Source organism: Leptopilina heterotoma, unplaced genomic scaffold, assembly GCF_015476425.1.
Source record: "Leptopilina heterotoma isolate Lh14 unplaced genomic scaffold, ASM1547642v1 Lhet_114, whole genome shotgun sequence".
In the NCBI taxonomy this organism is placed as follows: domain Eukaryota; kingdom Metazoa; phylum Arthropoda; class Insecta; order Hymenoptera; family Figitidae; genus Leptopilina; species Leptopilina heterotoma.
In genome coordinates, this window is record NW_025110833.1 from 6,827,825 (window position 1) to 6,849,385 (window position 21,561).

At 22.4% G+C, this 21,561-nt stretch overlaps 1 protein-coding gene across 6 annotated transcripts in view; it reads left to right on the plus strand.

Annotated features, from left to right (window-relative positions):
* Nucleotides 1–21,561, plus strand: part of LOC122507295 (protein bric-a-brac 1-like) — a 603,721-nt gene that overhangs the window by 285,094 nt on the left and 297,066 nt on the right. The window contains exon 3 of one of the 6 annotated variants that reach the window (XM_043619969.1): nucleotides 8,346–8,377. The exons of the other annotated variants lie outside the window; for them this stretch is intronic. Coding sequence (XP_043475904.1) covers nucleotides 8,346–8,362 — 17 coding nt within the window. The 3' untranslated portion in view covers nucleotides 8,363–8,377. Of the gene's footprint in view, nucleotides 1–8,345; nucleotides 8,378–21,561 lie in introns of those variants that run through there. 6 annotated transcript variants of the gene reach the window in all.

A 21,561-nucleotide genomic window follows, 5' to 3' on the forward strand; every position in this document is an offset into this window, starting at 1 on the left:
AGTTCATATTTATTTATCATGCGCCTTTGAAAAGGGAAAAAATTCATTTTTTTTTTTTTTTTTTTTTTTTTTATTTTTGTCAAGAGAAAACAGCGAGAGTTTAGTTAGAGATAAACATTTAGTTTGGATGTATAAACAGGACGCGAAAGTTTTTTTTTTTTTTTTTTTTTTGACGAATATTTTTATCACGCTTGTTATGAATATATGAAAAATTTATTTTCGATCATTATGAAATAAAATTTTGCTTTATCTGTATATATATAATAAAGGGAAAATTAGAAAAATTTAATGAAATTTTCTTCTTTGTCCGCTGATTAGAACTTATTTGTAAAAATCAATTTTAATTTAAAATCCATAAATTGTTTCCCCGAGTGTGTATTTTCGTACGAGTACCTATACGAAAATGTATTTTCACGAATTTATTTCTATTTTGTGGAAAATGAAACAAAAATTTTTGATCTCGTCGAGAAAATATATAATTTAATAAAAGCAGAAAAAATCATTCAATTTTTCAATTTAGGAAAAATGGAAAAATTAATTTTTTTCCAAAAAAAGTCGGAAATATGATGGAAACATTTAATTTTTCTGCGCAATTAAGATGAATTCGTGAAAGTTTCAACGTTTTTAAAATGGATGGAAACGAGCGTTGTTTATTTTTTTATTTTTTTCTCAGCAAAAACTGTTGGGGGATACATCATATCCGGAAGAAAAAAAAGTGCTGAGGGGGGGGGGAGGTTGGTAGCTAACGATCGCAAGCGTTATGGGGTATAACATCGCGGCACCAACTTTCAAACGTAAAAATTCCAATTTGTTCGGAATTCTTTTGCCCAGAGTATAGAAAGAGAAAATAAGAGAGAAAGAGAGAGAGAGAGAGAGAGAGAGAGAGAGAGAGAGAGTTAGGACGATCCGTGGAAACGAGCGGTAATGTATTACGAAACTTTCCATCTTGGAAGGGTAGAGGCAAGACGCGCGCCACACTATATTACCCTGAAAGTTTTCCACTCTGGGAAAATTTTTAAATTATGGATCTCGGACGCGCCACGCGACGTATGGCGTCGGCCTTCCTATTTTATCAAAAAATTCTCTAGCTATATATATATATTTCCCCCCCTCCTCCTCCTCCCCCCTCTTTCCTTTTTTGTAAATAAATATGTCGAGGGCGGAAAAATAACTCGACGAGTATCGTTTTCCATTTACGTGAATTGCAAACTTTTTAAATTGCTTTTCTTTTGGGTAAAAAAAAAAAATTTTTTTTTCTCCCCCCTCTCTCTTTCTCTCTCTTCTTTCGATATTATATCTGACAATATTTTCAATATAATTCTTGTTATTTTTTTTTTTTTTTTTGAAACCTTAGAAATTTTTTTTTTTTCTTTTTTTCTAAAGTTTGTAATGAAAATTTTTGTAATGTAAACTGAGACTACGAGGAAAATATCTATATTTCGTTTTTCATTCATTTCGAAAAAATTTTATTTTTTGTGACAAGTGGAAAACAAAATTGAATTGTAGAAAATTTTATAAAATTCAATAACTTTTAAGAATATTTATTTTTTTATAATAATTAAAGATGTTCGAGAGATAAAATAATTATTTTATATTATACGAATATTGTTACTGTAACTTCTTTGAAATTATTTTCATCAATTCAATTGAATTATTATTTTTTCGAATTTGTAACTAAAATTTTTCTTATAATATAATAATATTTAATAGTCAATAATAATTACAACTCGATGCTAGTCAAAAGTAACAGTCCATAAGCAACAAAATCTAAAATCAATTAAATTCGCGCAGTTTGCAATCTGTGAAAATTCAGTAGCACAACACAATGAACGATACTTCAAATAAATTGACAGTTATCAACAATGTTTTTGTTAAACATCCACTCGAGCACAGCACAAACATATATTGTGTAAAGGAAATGGCTTATTTATTTTATTGATAATGAAATTCAAATTGGATAGAGAGAACACTCAAGGTTTTCTCATTAAAAATAGTAGAAAAATTTCATCATTCAGTATGAGAAAGCGATTGTCTTCACTTTTAATAGAAGCTAATTTAGAAAAAAAATAGATATTATGTACATTTTTTTTTTTTTTTATTTTTTTAATCTGATAAAAACATTTTGTTAGGAGAATGAAAATATTTGACATTCTTTGCATTAGATTTATAGGTGTAATTAAGGTGTATCTATGGATACGCAGTTTACGTGTATATACATATATGTAAATAAGTAGATAACTCCATGTGTATATATATACATCGCACATGTTATAAAAATACCTGTACATATAAGAAAACAGATTTCTTATCAGTTTTAACGCACAACATTTATGCTGATGTCTCTTCCTTTTTCCTTTACCCTAAAACCGTGAATGGTAAATATTATTTGATTTACACCTGCGCTTGATAAACAAGTGTTCCATTTTAAAAATAAAAATATTAATTTTAGTTTTTATTTTAATATTTATGAATTTATTTATAACTTTATGAAATTTTTTTTTACTATCTCGTTTTCTGTGGCACAAAATCTAAAAATTTCAGTTAATTAAAAATTTTTTTTTTAACTATTATCAATCACCGTAACTAACATTGACTGCTACTAGTAATCATTGTATGTCTCTTACTTTAATACTTGAAAAAATCGATTTTGATAAAACATTCGTAAAAAAAAAAATATTTAATATTTTCAAAAATTAAAAAACGAATTCTCATGAATATTTCATTTATCTTTATAAATAACAAAATTCTTCGCCGAAATTCAATTGTATTCAGAAATTTTAATAAAATTCATTGCAAAATTCAATTATTTTTATATATAACAATATATTCATCACAAGAATTCAATTATTTTCAAAATTAAAAAAAATTCTTTGCAAAAATTCAATTATTTTCTAAAAATCTAAAGAAATTGACAAAATTTCATTTATCTTTATAAATGAGAATAGCAAAATTCTTGGACAAAATTCAATTATTTTCAGGAATTTTAACAAAATTCATTGCAAAATTCAATTATTTTCAAAACTAATAAAATTCAATTATTTTCAAAAATTTTGCTTAATTAATAATTTGCATATCTATTATTTTAAAAAAATTTTACGTAATAATTTAATTATTTAAAAACAATTTTGACAAATTCAATTATTTTCTAAAATAATGAAAATTTCACAGAAATTCAATTATTAAAAATAGAATTTGCATACATTTTTTCGAAAAAAATCAATTGTTTAAAACTTTTTTATTAATTTCCCTCGAATAATTCAATTTTTAAAAATTTGTTGATAATATTATGTATAAAAATTCAATTTTATGAAACATTCAATTATTTAATAAATTATCTATGTTTGTTTTTAAATAATTGAATTTTCTTTGAATTTTCTAATAAAAATTGATTTAAAAATTAATTTCAGTTAAAATTGGAGATAATAATTGAATTTCAAAAAAGTTACTAATAATTGCAATTTTAAGAAATAATTGAATTTTTGTAAAAGTTTCAAATTAAAGTTTTTAAAAATCTTAATTTTTTATATACTTTAAACTAACAATTCTGTTAAACTAATTTTTATTTTCATAAATAATAAAAATATCCCAGGTATTCAATTATTATTAACAAAGAATTCAATTATTTACGAATTTGCCATAAATTTCTTCGTAAAAAATTTTTTGAAATAATTGAATGTTTTCGTGAAATTTGATTAAAATTGTTTTTAAAATAATTGAATTCCTGCGATGAATTTTACTGTTTTAGATAATTGAATTCTTCCAAAGAATGTTTTATTAAAAATTTTTGAAAATAACTTAATTCTTATCATTAAAGATTTTTTTAAATAATTTAATTCTTGCGAAAAATGTTATTATTATTTTTGAAAATAAACAAATTCAATTATTTTCAAAATTAAAAAAAATTTTCGCAGAAATTGAATTATTTTCAAAAAATCTAAGAAAAAATTGACAAGATTCCATTTATCTTTATAAATAAATAACAAAATTCAATTATTTTTAGGAATTTTAACAAAATTCTTCGACAAAATTCAATTATTTTTAGAAACTTTAATAAAATTCATTGCAAAATTTAATTATTTTCAAAAGTAATAAAATTCAATTATTTTCAAAAATTTTAATAAAATTTATTGCAAAATTTCTATTATTTTCAAAAAATTTTCTTATTTAAATGATTTGTACATCTATTATTCTAAAAAAAATTTCCAAAAGAATTCAATTATTTAAAAACAATTTTTACAAAATTCTACACGAATATTCAATTATTGTCTAAAATAATGAAAATTTTCACAGGAATTTAATTATTAAAAATATAATTTGCATAAATTTTTTCGAAAAAAATCAATTGTTTAAAACTTTTTTATAAAATTCTTCGCAATAATTCAATTATTTTCATATATATAATAAACTCTTTGTAGAATTTCAAAATTTAAATTATTTTAAATACAATTTTAATGGATTTTCTCGAAAAATGTTATTAATTATTCTTAAAAATTTTATTTAAAGTTCGTGGAAAGAATTTAATTTTATGAAACATTCAATTATTCAATAAATTATCTATGTTTGTGTTTAAATAATCGAATTTTTTTTAAATTTTCTAATAAAAATTGATTTAAAATTTAATTTCAGTTAAAGATTTAGATAAAAAATTTTTTTAAATTGTTTAATTTTTGCGAAAAATGTTATTATTATTTTTGAAAATAAATAAACAAAAATAGTTAATAATGTAGTTATTAACCACTTCACTGGCGGGGCGTTCCAAATGGCGTTCCACGCGCCGAGGCCCAGACTGGCAAAAACACCGAAATGGCGTTTCTAATAAAACTTTATTTTTAAAGAGTGTACACTACTTTTTACTACTACAAAGCAATATTTCTATAGTTTAGACATCAGGGAACAAGATTATCACAATGAAAATTTCAGTTTTTGAGATTTTCAATGTTTCTTCGAACGTTGAAATAGTCGATTTTTAACACTTTTTAACAAATGGCGTTCCACTTTTGTTATTATTAATAATTATTAAATTTTATTTATTAATTATTTATATTTATTTTTTACTTATTACATTATTATATTATAATGTTTTGTATGTAAATATATTTTTTAAATAAAAAATATTAGTTTTACTGTGTAAAAATTAAAAAAAAGTGGAACGCCATTTGGTGAAAAGTGGTAAAAATGGACTATTTCAACGTATGAAAAAACATTGAAAATCCCAAAAACTGAAATTTTCATTGTGATAATCTTGTTCCCTGATGTCTAAACTATAGAAATATTGCTTTGTATAAGTTAAAAGTAGTGTACACTCTTTAAAAATAAAGTTTTATTAGGAACGCCATTTCGGTGTTTTTGCCAGTCTGGGCCTCGGCGCGTGGAACGCCATTTGGAACGCCCCGCCAGTGAAGTGGTTAAATGAGTTTCAAAAATTTTTAATCTGAAATTATTCAAAAATTAATGTTTATATTTGAAAATATAAAATTTTTTGATTTGCAAAATAATAAATGGAACATTACTTTTAAGAACTTTTAAGTATATTATTATGCTCATAAAGAATTATATTACCAAATTTTTAAATAATTGAATTCTTTATGACAAATTTCAATAAAATTTTTAAGAATAGTTACATTTTTCAAGGAATTCGATTAAAATTGTATTAAAAATAATTGAAATTCTGCGATGACTTTTATTATGTCTGAAAATAATTGAATAATAATTTATGAAACCAAATAATTTGTAAATAATTGAATTCCTGTGAAATTTTTATTATTTACAAAAATAATAAAATGTTTGAGGAGAATTTTATTAAAATTTTTTTTAACTAATTGAATTCTTGTTTTTTTTAGGAATTTATTGAATAATTGAATGTTTCTCAAAATTGAATTCTCATAAAGAATTTTATCAATAAATGTTGAAATCATTAAATTCTTTCGACTAATTTTAATAAAATGGAAACAAATAAAATAAAAATCCATAAAATTTTTATGGAACAGTAAGATTTCAAAAAATCTTCAAGTTTTTACAATATTTCTTCAAATTCTTCAAATATCGCAGATTGCTTTAATTTTCTTCAGATTTAAAGAAAAATCTTCCAATCTGGCAACACTGTAAATTCTTATTGTTTCCTGGGACAAAATAAATAAATTCTAATTCTAAAAAAGAAGTTATTGTCGTTTTGGAATAATTTTAAAATTAGAGAAATTTCGAATGAAATATAATAGAAAATTTTTTTGAGGTATCTAATAATTTTTAGAGTGAATCAGAATATTCTTTAGTGGATCTGGGAGAAGGGGAAAATTTTGTCTGAAAATTAGGGAAAAGTCAGGGAACAAGAAAATTAAATGTTTGTGTCAATCCTGGTAAAGTAAAATTGTCTGAATATCAGGAGAGGTTTTCCTAAGCCTTTTTCGCTTCTGCACCATCCACAAAATATATATGTGCGGGCATATGTGACGAAAGTCAAAACCAGGGCGCAATGTGGATATAATTTTATCCCGTTTTTTTTTTTATTGCCGACATGTTGAACTGGTAAGGGCTTTGATAGTAGCCAACTGAATCGGAAATATTGGCCATAAATATCGGAGATACCTAGCCGAGCATTTCAGTATCAGTCTTGGTAGTGCGTGAATATATAGAGTGCGTTTACTATGGGTGAGTGGCTGTCTGTCATAACTATATATACATGACAATATTACACACGCACATTTAGGTTCCAAATATATGTGTATATAATATAGTACATATAATGTCTGCTATATATAATACTACTACTACTACTACTACTACTACTACTATTTCTCCTACTACCACCACTACTACTATTACTTCATGTTTAGTATATACCAAATCCTAGATTCATATCGTCAAACCCCCTCTGCTATTCGTCCCTATCAGTCTCTATATTCCTGTTCGAACTCTATCAGTATCTGTCCTCTCGATTCGTGGGATCGATTCGACTCGAAATCATATTTGAGCTTTTACTCTTTCCTAAAAGATTTTTTTTTTTTTTTCATCGTATTGAGAGCTGACGATCGCTCACGAAATTGAGAGTCGGTTAAATGTGGCCTTGTTTTAATACCCTTTCGCTTTTAATGGAAAAAAATAATTACAGGAACACGGTTTATTCCCTGTAAGTATCCATATCTGCGTTTAGGGGAACATTTATTTTTTCCCTTGACAAAGATGAATCCTGTCAGTTGGATTTTTTTTATTCAATTCAAACTGCGGAAAAGCAGCATTTTTCGACGGATAGGAAAATTTCATTTTCAAAAAAAGATTCAAGCATACTTGAAAATAAAGCGTATAAATCATTTTTTTTCTGTTTTGGAAAATAAAACGAATATGTAAAAAATAACAGAGAAAACAGAGAAAATAACAGAGAAACGAATAAAATAACAGAGAAACAAATAAAAATAAATAAAAACAAATAAGAAAAAAGCAGAACACTCCAGAAACGAATAAATTAACAAACATTTTTTGTATTATTAAATTTACTCGTTTTATTTTTTATTTTATTTTCAAAAAAAACAAATTCGAGAATTTTAATAACAAAAATCGTTAAAATTCATTTTATTAATTTTCAGTAAAATTGACTTTTTGCAAATATTTACTTTCTTTTAGAAAAGACTAAAAAAATGGTTTTCATTTTTCTTTCTGATAAGAAAATGAATGAATAAAACAGTAAAAAATAGAGTGCAAAAGGAAAGAAAAAAAAGAGATAAACTACCGGGTATTTTTCTTCTAACACGAATTTTCCCCGCAGTTTTGTCAGAAACCGATTCGAGTTTCACATCACATATATATATATATATATATATATATATATATATATATATAGTCCCTGGAGAAAAAAGGGGAAAAAAATGTATTATTATTGTCGGCCTTTAATTTCAGAAAAAAAGTCGTTCAGATAATACCGCACCAGACGAGTTTGATCGAGCTTTCGATAACCGTTTTAAGTAGAATCCTCTTTATTTAAGAGGTAAATAGAATTATTGCGAAAAGGAAGAGAGAGAAAAATTCACTTTTTCGTCGATAATTCGGAAAATTAAAATATTTCTTTTTTAGGAATTTTTTAAATTAAAAATATTTATACTTTTAAATTTTTTTAAAATAAAAATATTTATACTTTTTAATTTTTTTAATTTATATACTTTTATATTTTTTAATATTTTACTTTTATATTTTCAAAATATTATAATTATTTTTGTAATATTAATATTAATATTAATTTTGTTTGTTATCAAATATTTAAATAGGATTTATTAATTTAATTATAAATTATAAATTGTAAATTATAATTATAATAAATTATAATTTTTTACTAATTTTGACTTTCTTTTCTGTTTCAGGTGAGTGTCACTTTTAACTTAAACGAAACATAAATATAAAAACATGAGCCCCATAAAAAGCACTGTAAGTAATTGTAAAATTTTATTTTATTATTTTATTTATTATTTATTATTTTTAATTTTATTACAAGGGCATTTATTGACCATATATTATTAACCATAATAATCGTCTTATTCATTCTTTCATTCTGTCCACACCTGAAGTTAATTTTTGTGTATTCTTTTGTTTTGTTTTCTTTAAAAAAAATTTGTTTTGACAAATCGAAAATATGCAGGTATTTTTTCATGATTCATAATAAAATAATATTAGAAATTAGAAAATTTCCATTTTATCCCATTTTATGCATAATTTTTATTTCTCAATAACAATATTGTTCGTAAACTCATTCTTTTATTTTGGGGACAAAAAAACTACATATTCCCGTTTCTTAATATTTTCATAGAAAATTTTCAATTTTCATAAGGGAATAATTTACATTATTTCAATTTTTTAATTACAATTTCTTTTAATAAAATTAATTTTTTTTTTTAAATAAACGAAGCAAATGTTTATAAATTCTATTTGTCAATTACAAATTTTCATTAAGAATGAAAATTTTAGAATTTTTAGAAAATAAAGGAAAAAATTTTACTCGAAAAAAAATGCTCCGTTACATTTTTACGAATTTCTTTAATTGTAAAATTATTCGAAAACATCAATAATTTCTTTTTTAAATAAATATTTAATTATTATTTTTCCACAAGTATTAAGACATTCAAAAATTCCAAATTCAAACTTTTTTTAAATTAAACAACTTATAAAAGTATTTTGCTATAAAACATGAAGAAATTGATTGCTCCGAGTCGAAGACTCGGAGTGATCGATTTCTTCATGTTTTATAATAATTTATAATAATTAAAAATTTATGAGAATAATTGAATTATTGCGAAGAAATTTTGTAAAAAATTGTTAATAATTGAATTCCTGTGGAATTTCTAATATTTTTGACAATAATTAAATGTTTTTGTACGATTTTATTAAATTTTTTTTTAAATAATTGAATTTTTTTCGGAAATTTTTATTAAAATAGTAGATATTGAAAATAATTGAAATTGGGACAAGAATTTTATTGTCATTTTTGAAAATAATTGAACTTTGGGCGAAAAATTTTGTTATTTACAAAGATAATTGGGATTTTGACGAGAATTTTTTTTTAATTTTAAACATAATTGAATTTTATGAGAAGAATTTTATTACTTTTGAAAATAATTGAATTTCTACAATAAATTATTTGCAATTTCTCCAAAATTGAATTATTTTAGTGTTTTCAATAAAAATTTGAATTTAAAATTTTTAAATTCTATTATTTTTAAAATTGATAATTTTCTTTAGAAAATGAAGTAAAAAGTTTTTAGTTTATTTGGCTTTATATTTCAGTTTCTTTTTCTTAAAAAAAATTAAATACAAATTTTATTTTAAAAATATTCATAAATTACAGATTGCAATAAAAATTAAAAACTTGAATTTAACATTTAGAAACTTTTTCATCAATTTTTTTTTGAGTCAAACAAAAATATAATAAAAATTTTAATAAATTTCCTTCATTTTTCAATGTTGAGAACTTTGACAATGTTTTTTAAACTTATTAATTCGAAAACATGTTATTTTAAAAACCATTTTTTCAAAAAGAGATAAAAGAAAAGTAAAATTTATTAAAACTGGTAAATTGCGTATACGTAGAATACAATATATTACAACAGCTTTTTTGGATAACTTGAAGTGATACATACGTAATGTAAAATTTGTTTTTAGATTTATTGCTTAATATAGAATTTTATTAGAGTTGAAAAAAAATTGCTATTAAAAATTCAATATCTGGATATTAAATTTTAATATTGAGGTATTACGTTTGGGTAGCTGGTCTTATATAGATACACACATTGGTTGAGTGTCAAGGGAAATTGTGAGAGAGATATATTTTTATTAAAAATAAATGAATGGTGGTTGTGTGTATATAAAAGTGTGTATGTTCGTAGATTGAAATTAAAATTTTATTCACACTGGTCATTGTCAAGTTTGACGTGATCTTACTAAAAACGAACATTTATTACTCTTACACACTTTGTTCTTTATATTTTATTTTCTTCTATTATTTCATTTTCTATTTTCTATTCTTTTCTATTTTTTTCTTATTTTCTATAGTTTTCTTTTCTATTTTTTTCTTTTCTCTAATTTTCTTTTCTATTTTTTTTATTTTCTATTTATTTTATTTTTTTTTTAATTTCTTTTAATTTTCTTTTCTATTTTTTTATTTTCTATTAATTTTCTTTTCTATTTTTTTATTTTCTCTTAATTTTCTTTTCTATTTTTTATTTTCTATTAATTTTCTTTTCTATTTCTCTTATTTTCTATTAATTTTCTTTTCTATTTTTTTATTTTTCTTTTTTTATTTTCTGTTATTTTTTCCTTATTTTTCGACTTATTACTTTTCTCTCCTTTTTTCCCCCACGTAGAGAAAACATTTGGTTTTTTTACACTATTCAACAGTTTGTCTCTCGGAGCTGGGGCTTGAATTTGCAAATTCTCGTCACCACCGAAAACACAGAGTCTAAAATGCTAAGGGAGTGACGATGGGGGGAAGGGGGAAATAAGAGAGAAAAAATATAGAAAAAGAAAGAGAAAAAAATGAAAAAGGGAGAAAAAGGTAAAAAAAGAAAAAGAAGAAAAAAGGAGAAAGAAAGTAAAAAAAGAAAAAGAAGAAAAAAAGAAGAAAGAAGGTAAAAAAAGACAGAAAAAGGAAAAAGAAAGTAAAAAAACAGAAAAAGGAGAAAGAAAGTAAAAAAGGAAAGAAAAAGAAAAAAAGAGAAAGTAAGAGAGGAAAAAAGATAAAGAAAGAAAGTGAGAAAGAAGCACCCTGAGGATTCTCGTTTCAAATAATACTGAGCCTCTTTATTTTTATTTCACGCTTTACGCTAGGGCCAATGAAAGAGAGCTACTTCGCATTTTGTGTCGCGCTCAAAAAAAAAAAAAAAAAAAGCTTGCTTCTTTGTCACACTGACTGGAGCTTTTCCTGTGAAGAGGGGGGATTTATAGGCGTGTGTGCAGGTGTGTACGAACACTATATACATTTAACGACGACAGACGACTCTGAAAGCCGGATGAACACGTTGAATCCATGGGGTGTAATTTAGAAGTGGCCTCCGGCTTTCCACAAAACACTGACGCACGTTCAAACTATCCGACCAAATATATATATGTATATTCCTCTTCTGCTCTTGCTAATCGTTCCGATCATCTTCGAATCACTCTCAACCTCATCCAAAACTGTTTCAAATTTTTCATTTCCGATTGGTAAAAAAATAGAAAAAATATATTTTTCTAAAAAAAAAATTATTTTTATTCTAAAAAATATATTTTTCTTAAAAAAAATTATTTTAAATTCTACAAAATATATTTGACTAAAAAAAATTATTTTTATTCCGCAAAATATATTTGTCTTAAAAAAAATTATTTTTATTCTGCAAAATATATTTGTCTTAAAAAAAATTATTTTTATTCTGCAAAATATATTTGTCTTAAAAAAAATTATTTTTATTCTGCAAAATATATTTGTCTTAAAAAAAATTATTTTTATTCTTCAACATATATTTGTCTTCAAAAAAAAAAATTATTTTTATTATACAAAATATATTTTTCTCTCAGGGCTCGAACTAGGTGTCCGTAAATCCCTTAAATGTCCCGTAAATTCTTACATTTTTGTTTAATAAATTTTATTGGCTTAAAAAAAATTAAAATCTCATGGGTAGCACGTAATCTCATAATAAAAAATGATGTTAAACAAAAATTTTCTTGAGAATTTAAAAATGTTTTAACATGAAAAATAGAGATATATTTTGTATTTAAAACAATTTTATACTTTTTAGCATAAAACATGGGAGTTAAAGAAACGATTTGATAGATTTAAATAAAACATTTTTCTTCGTATAGGAAGTAATAAAAAGTATTGTCTTATTGATATTTTTTCAACTTAACCCTTTACTTCTTGTGTTTCCTCTCTTCTTATCGCCTTGAAATCAGAGATTCCGGACAACTTTGCAAACATTCTTCGGTGTCCTGTCGAGTACTGTATCCTCTTCGATAACTCTCGAAACAGTGCGGTATGCTGCGTCACTGCAAAAAAGAGATTTTAAGTTAATTAGACAGGAGATGAAATTTTAGATAAATATTTTTATTTATTATCATTTACATAATAGGATTATTGTGATTTATTATTATCTAGGACTTTTTCAAACAAATGCATTATTTAAATTTTTTAAAGGAATAAAAATTTTCTTATTTATCTTTAAAAATCTTTAAACTAGTCAAAAAATTTCTTCCGATTTTGGTTATAATTTTTTCTAAAATATGATAAATGAAATTAAATTTCACACACAATTTTAAAGAATAAATAAATTAATATTTTTGTGTTTGAATCTGTTCGCAGTTTGAAGTTAGTTTCTGTTTGCTTCTCAACTTTTTTAATAAATTTTCTTTTTCAATGCTTTGAATTTTAAAAATTAATGCACTCAAAATTACTAAATTCTTGCAAAGTTTTTATTTTTATCAAAAAACTTTCAAAATAATGAAAGTCATTTGAAGAATTTTATCAAAATTTTTTTTAAATAATTCAAGAATTCAAATATTTTTTTATAAATAGTAAACTTCTTCTCAGAAATTCAATTATTCACAATACAATTTTTAAAAAATTTCACAAAAAATTTAATTATTTAAACAAAATTTTAATAAAATTTTTCGAAAAAATACCATTACTTACTAAAATTTTTTTATAAAATTCTTCGATACAATTAAATTATTTTTATAAATTTTGTCAAATTCTTTGCAAAAAAATTAAATTAGTTTTATAAGAATTCAATTATTTTCAACAAAAGAAAAAATTTCCCCAAAAAATTCAATTATTTTCTACTTTATTAATTAATTGTTATTTATTATTTATTTATTTCTAAAAATTTTAATAAAATATCCACAAAAATTCAATTTTTTTTCAAAAATAATTCAATTCTTCGGAGGAATTTCAAATATTTTTATAAATAGTTAACTTCTTTGCAAGAATTAAATTATTTACCATACAATTTTTAAAAAATTTCTTAAAGAAATTTAATTATTTAAACAAATTTACAAATAAAATTTCTTCTAAAAAATGCAATTATTTTTTAAAATTTTTATAAAGTTCTTCGATACAATTCAATTATTATTAGAAAAAGTCAAATTCACAACTTTTTTAATAAATTTACTTTTTCAATGTTTTGAATTTTAAAAATGAATGCACTGAAAATTACTAAATTCTTGCAAAGTTTTTATCGAGAAATTTCAAAATAATTAGTCATTTGATTTTTATAAAAATTATTCTTTTAAATAATTGAATTCTTTCGGGAAAATCTAATTAAAATTGTATGGAAAATAATATTGAATTCTCGCAAAAAATATTATAATTTATAAAAAGAATCGAATTCATCCAAAGAATGTTATTAAAATTATTGAAAATAATTTAATTCTTCACAAGAATTTTATTAAAGAATTTTTTTAAATAATTGAATCTTTTCGTGAAATTTGATTAAAATTGTTTTGAAAATAAATGAATTCCTCCGATGAATTTTACTGTTTATAAAAATAATTGAATTCTTCCAAAGAATGTTTTATTAAAAATTTTTGAAAATAACTTAATTCTTTACATTAAGCATTTTTTTAAATAATTGAATTCGTTTTGGGAAATTTTATTTAAATCTTAAATATTGAAAATCATTGAAACTAGAAAAAAATTTTTGAAAATAATTGAAATTTGGACAAGAGTTTTTTTTTGACATTTACGAAAATAATTGAATTTTATGTTTTTAACAAAATTTAAATTAGAAAATTTTTAAATTCTATTATTTTAAAAATTTTTTAAATTTTAAATTAATTTAAAATTATTTTTTATGAAAATAATAATTGAATTCCTTAAAAAAATTGTATTTTATTTATGAAAATAATTGAATTTCTGTGAAATTTTTATTATTTATGAAAATAATTAAATGTTTACATAAAATTGTATTAAAATTTTTTTAAAATAATTGAATTCGTTTTGGAAAATTTTATTAAAAGCTTAAATATTGAAAATCATTGAAATTAGAAAAATGCATTTTATTTTTGAAAATAATTGAAATTAGGACAAGAATTTTTATGACATTTATAATAATAATTTAACTTGGGAGAAGAATTTTATTATTTATAAAGATAATTGGGATTTTTACGAGAATTTTTTTCAAATTTTGAACATAGTTGAATTTTATAAGAAGAATTTTATTTCTTGTTTTGAAAATAATTGAATTTCTGCAATTATTTCTAATTTCTCCAAAATTGAATTTTTTTTAGTGTTTTTACCAAAAATTTAAATTAGAAAATTTTTAAATTCTAGTATTTTAAAAATTTTTAAATTTTAAATTATTTTTTATGAAAATAATAATTGAATTCCTTAAAAAAATTGTATTATTTTTCAATAATTGAATTCCTGTGAAATTTCTATTATTTATGAAAATAATTAAATGTTCACATAAAATTGTATTAAAATTTATTTTAAATAATTGAATTCGTTTTGGGAAATTTTATTAAAATAGTAGATATTGAAAATAATTGAAATTAGAAAAATGCATTTTATTTTTGAAAATAATTGAAATTAGGACAAGAATTTTTTTTTGAAATTTATGAAAATAATTGAACTTTGGAAGAGAATTTTGTTATTTATAAAGATAATTTTCAAATTTCGAATATAGTTGTATTTATTTATTTTTTTAAATAATTGGATTTCTGCAATTATTTCTAATTTCTCTAAAATTGAATGTTTTTAGTGTTTTCAACAAAAATTTAAATTAGAAAATTTTTAAATTCTATTATTTTTAAAATAATAATTTTTTGAATTTATTATTTTTAAAAAGATTTCTGAAAAAATACTTCTACAATGCTATAATGAAATAAATAAAGAAATAAAGATTAAAAAACAAAATCTAAATAAACCCATCATTAATAATTACCTAATTATGCTGTTTCGTTGTTTTTAAAGGATATAATGTTATTTGCATATTACTAATTCACGTACATAAATTTTTTAAATGCTCTTTTTTAAAGTCTCACGAGACTTGGAAGTTTTCTTGGTGGGTTTACGCGCTACACGTAACAACTGAATGTTAAGTAGGTATATATACAGAATGTCTGCTTTGTGATTAATTACCACCAAATAGAAGTGGACGTAGATTGATATATATCGAGCGTTCTTGCTTTTGCCGTCGATTTACGGTTGTTTCTATGGTTTATGACAAGGGTTACAATGGCGAACGTTCCTATACATTTACAGCATCTATTGATACATCCTCCCTTAGATACCTTATTCACCTCTGCCAGATATACAACCACTTTTATTAAAATTAATAATCAATCCATTACTCATCGGTCAATATTGAAAATTTTTATTAAGTTTAAGAGCAGTTTTGTAATTGTATTTATTTATAAATAATTTCTATAGAAATTATTTATATTTATTTAGTCAATTTTTATGTTTGTTTGCCTTTATATAAACACAGACCTTCAATGCTCATAAAAAAAAATAAATTCCTAAAGTTTTTAATTCAATCACATTTATTTTCTATTTGTCAAAAAGAAGAATAAAATTTTCAAAATAGAAAAATACGAAATTACAAATGGGAGGGTTTTTGTTAAAAAAAGAAAAAGCATCATCAAAACCTTGTTATTAAACTTGTTTAATTAAACGAATGAGTCACACATGATAATTAGGTAATAATTAATAGAGCAAAATACAGTTATATTCCGTATGAATACAGCAAAGAAATTGAACGCCCACATTATAATTGGCAAATGCTCTCTTTAAAATGATAATTGCACTTGGAATTAAAAGATGATCATCTGGATAACGACTGACGATGAAACTCATCAGTGTAAAATATATATAAATCATTCTCTTTTAAACGAGAGGAGTTCAGATCTGATTAATCCATAATTTTTTTTTCTCTCTCTCTCTCTCTCTCTTTCTCTCATTATTTCATTATAAATCGAATCTAATTTTTTTTCCTCTCTATTGGAATATAATCAAAAGTCATTAAAAATCATTTTTCATTTTTCTCTTTTTAAATAGAAGAAAAACATTTTTTTTTTTCACTCTTCAGTTGAACGTTTTTTTTATTTTTAATTTCCACCCTTGGAGAATGTGCTGTTTATATATTTTAAAAGACTGAAAAAAGAGGGGGGTGAGGGGAGAATGAAGAAAAAAAGAGTGCCACTCGTGATTATCAAGTGAGGTTTCGTAGACTTAACGCATAATTAATTTTCTCAATAATTTCCAATCGAAGGTGAAAATCGAATTGACTCGAAAGCTGGTTTCTAGATTTTACTTCCTCTCTCTCTCTCTCCTCCACTTTACTCAATTCTCTTCTAAATCCCCTCCCTCCCTCCCTTTGCTATGATTTCTCGTCAACCCTCTCATCCCCCCCGTAACCCTCAATATTCTCCCCCTCCCTCCCTCCCACCTTCGAACGATTTCTCGCGTCTTCGCTAATAATTATTTGTACGTTAATTAATTGACTAATCGTTATTCCGATTACACCCGGATCTGCAAAATTGTTCCTTCGAGCGGGGAATCATTATTTCCTGCGATAATCGCCTTTCCAAACCTTTCGCGTTTATAACGATCATTAACCGAGAACACTGACTCCGGTTTATTTCCTAAAGTAATTATTATAAGCTTTTCTTCTCATTTTCTCTATGGGTAATATAAAAATTTTTCAATTACTTTAAAAAGTATTTGTGTTTTAATGGCTTTTTGTCCAAGGTAGGAGAGGGAGAGAGAGAGTCAGAAAAATAATATTGTTGAGAGGAGAAAAAAATAGGGAATGTAATTACTTTTCTTGTAATTGGCGACAAAGAGAAGAGGGGAGGGAGAGAGAAAGAGAGACACACATTTTTTATATTCAAGACAAAATAACGGGAGGTAAAAAAATTTTTTTTTAGTATATACAGTCAAGTCTTGATAATTTTTCTTTTGACTTGACAGTTTTAAAATACAGTAAGCTCTCGCTAAAAAGAAAAGTCTTTCTGTCTCACTTAACGAGGTTTGATAGTATTGTAAATAAATATTTCTACCAAATACATAATTTACCTAATGAAATGGAAGTATTTTTATTCGAGAGAAATTTTATAAATATAAATCTAAACTAAATTTTACGCTGTATTCAATTTGTTGTTATTATTATAAAAATTAGAAAAAAATTTTATTTTCAAATATCAACATCAAATTTGATTAATTTCAGATTCAAAATTAAAAAAAAGGAATTATTGACTAATTTACTAATTACTCATTATTGTTTATTATTTACAAAAGCTTTAATAAAATCTCTACAAAAATTCAATTACTTTCATAAATAATAAAATTCTTTAGAAGAATTCAAATATTTTTTATAAATAGTAAACTTCTTCGTAGGAATTCAATTATTTACAATACAAGTTTTAAAAATTTTTACAAAAAATTCAATTATTTAAACAAATTTTTAATAAATTTTTTGAAAAAATACAATTACTCTCTAAAATTTTTTATAAAATTCTTCGATACAATTAAATTATTTTTATAAATTTTTTCAAATTCTTTGTAAAAAAATTAAATTAGTTCTATAAGAATTCAATTATTTTCAAAATAAAAATTTCCCAAAAAAATTCAATTATTTTCTACTTTATTAATTGATTGTTATTTACTATTTCCAAAAATTTTAATAAAATATACAGGAAAATACAATTTTCTTCATAAATAATTAAATTCTTGGGAGGAATTTCAAATATTTTTATAAATAGTAAACTTCTTCGCAGGAATTCAATTATTTATAATGCAATTTTTTAAAAATTTCTCAAAAAATTCAATTATTTAAATAAAATTTAATAAAATTTCTTTGAAAGAATTCAATTATTTTCTAAAATTTTAATAAAATTCTGCAATACAATTCAATTATTTTTATAAAAAGTCAAATTCTTCGTAAAAATTAAATTATTTTTATAAGAATTCAATTGTTTTCATAAATAATAAATTTCTTCGCATGAATTCAATTATTTCCAAAAAAATTTTTAATTTAATTACAAAAAAATTCAAATACTTTCATAAATAATAAAATTCTTGTGAAGAATTCAAATATTTTTTGATAAATAGTTCTTCGCAGGAATTTAATTATTTGAAATAAAATTTTTCTTTAAATTTCTCAAAAAATTCAATTATTTAAACAATTTTTAATAAAATTTCCTTGAAAAGATTCAATTATTTTCTAAAATTTTAATAAAATTTTTGAATACAACTGAATTATTTTTATAAGTAGTCAAATTCTTTGTAAAAAAATTAAATTATTTTTATAAGAATTCAATTATTTTCATAAATAATAAATTTCTTTGCATGGATTCAATTATTTCTAAAAAAAATTTTAATTAAATTTAATAATCAAATTTTCAATTATTACTATTAACTGTCACGATTATTTTAGAAAATTAAAAGAAATTGTTTGTAAAATTCAATTATTTAAAAAATTATCAATTAAAGTTATTGAAAAGCTACATTATTTTCAAAAACTTAGAGAAATTCTTCAAAAGAATTTGATTGTGTACGAAATCTCTAATAAAATTCTTCAGAAGAATTTAATTTTTAATCAATATATTATAATAATCGTAAGTTTCCTTTCCGTTAGCAAATTATCTGCATTCATTTGTTTGTTTTGAAAATTATTTGTGGGTTAAGTATTGGCATTTTTTATATATTTTTTAATGTCAAACTTTTTAATGTGGAAAATATTTTACTTATTAAATTGTCTCGACTCTTTGGTAAAAAATCTAAAATTATCGAAAATTATCAAAAATTCAAAAATCCGAATTTCTTAAAATTCAACATTTTGTCCTCTCTTTTATGGGATTTAGCTTAATTATTTTTGTGCTTTTGGAAAATACTTTACTTATTTAATAGTCTCGACTCTTTGGTAAAAAATCTAAAATTATCAAAAATTCGAAAAAATTCAAAAATCCGAATTTCTTAAAATTTAACATTTTTTCCTCTTTTTTATAGGATTTAGCTTCATTATTTTTGTGCTTTTGGAAAATACTTTACTTATTTAATAGTCTCGACTCTTTGGTAAAAAATCTAAAATTATCAAAAATTCGAAAAAATTCAAAAATCCGAATTTCTTAAAATTTAACATTTTTTCCTTTTTTTTATAGGATTTAGCTTCATTATTTTTGTGCTTTTGGAAAATACTTTACTTATTAAATTGTCTCGACTCTTTGGTAAAAAATCTAAAATTATCGAAAATTATCAAAAATTCAAAAATCCGAATTTCTTAAAATTCAACATTTTGTCCTCTCTTTTATGGGATTTAGCTTAATTATTTTTGTGCTTTTGGAAAATACTTTACTTATTTAATAGTCTCGACTCTTTGGTAAAAAATCTAAAATTATCAAAAATTCGAAAAAATTCAAAAATCCGAATTTCTTAAAATTTAACATTTTTTCCTCTTTTTTATAGGATTTAGCTTCATTATTTTTGTGCTTTTGGAAAATACTTTACTTATTTAATAGTCTCGACTCTTTGGTAAAAAATCTAAAATTATCAAAAATTCGAAAAAATTCAAAAATCCGAATTTCTTAAAATTTAACATTTTTTCCTCTTTTTTATAGGATTTAGCGTCATTATTTTTGTGCTTTTGGAAAATATTTTACTTATTAAATTTTCTCGACTCTTTGGTAAAAAATCTAAAATTATCAAAAATTCGAAAAAATTCAAAAATCCGATTTTCTTAAAATTCAACATTTTTTCTTCTCTTTTATGAGATTTAGCTTCATTATTTTTGTGCTTTTGGAAAATACTTTACTTATTAAATTGTCTCGACTCTTTGGTAAAAAATCTAAAATTATCAAAAATTCGAAAAAATTCAAAAATCCGAATTTCTTAAAATTTAACATTTTTTCCTCTTTTTTATAGGATTTAGCTTAATTATTTTTGTGCTCTTGGAAAATACTTTACTTATTTAATAGTCTCGACTCTTTGGTAAAGAATCTAAAATTATCGAAAATTCGAAAAAATTCAAAAATCCGAATTTCTTATAATTCAACATTTTTTCATCTCTTTTATGGGATTTAGCTTTATTATTTTTGTGCTCTTGGAAAATACTTTACTTATTTAATAGTCTCGACGCTTTGGTAAAAAATCTAAAATTATCGAAAATTATCAAAAATTCAAAAATCCGAATTTCTTAAAATTTAACATTTTTTCCTCTTTTTTATAGGATTTAGCTTCATTATTTTTGTGCTTTTGGAAAATACTTTACTTATTAAATTTTCTCGACTCTTTGGTAAAAAATCTAAAATTATCAAAAATCCGATTTTCTTAAAATTCAACATTTTTTCTTCTCTTTTATAGGATTTAGCTTCATTATTTTTGTGCTTTTGGAAAATACTTTACTTATTAAATTGTCTCGACTCTTTGGTAAAAAATCTAAAATTATCAAAAATTCGAAAAAATTCAAAAATCCGAATTTCTTAAAATTTAACATTTTTTCCTCTTTTTTATAGGATTTAGCTTCATTATTTTTGTGCTTTTGGAAAATACTTTACTTATTAAATTGTCTCGACTCTTTGGTAAAAAATCTAAAATTATCGAAAATTATCAAAAATTCAAAAATCCGAATTTCTTAAAATTCAACATTTTTTCTTCTCTTTAATGGGATTTAGCTTCATTATTTTTGTGCTTTGGGAAAATACTTTACTTATTAAATTGTCTCGACTCTTTGGTAAAAAATTTAAATTATCAAAAATTCGAAAAAATTCAAAAATTCGATTTTCTTAAAATTCAACATTTTTTCTTCTCTTTTATGGGATTAAGCTTCATTATTTTTGTGCTTTTGGAAAATACTTTACTTATTTAATAGTCTCGACTCTTTGGTAAAAAATCTAAAATTATCAAAAATTCGAAAAAATTCAAAAATCCGATTTTCTTAAAATTCAACATTTTTTCTTCTCTTTTATAGGATTTAGCTTTATTATTTTTGTGCTTTTGGAAAATACTTTACTTATTAAATTGTCTCGACTCTTTGGTAAAAAATAAAAAATTATTAAAAATTATCAAAAATCCGAAAAATCGAATTTCTTAAAATTCAACATTTTTTTTTGTCTTTT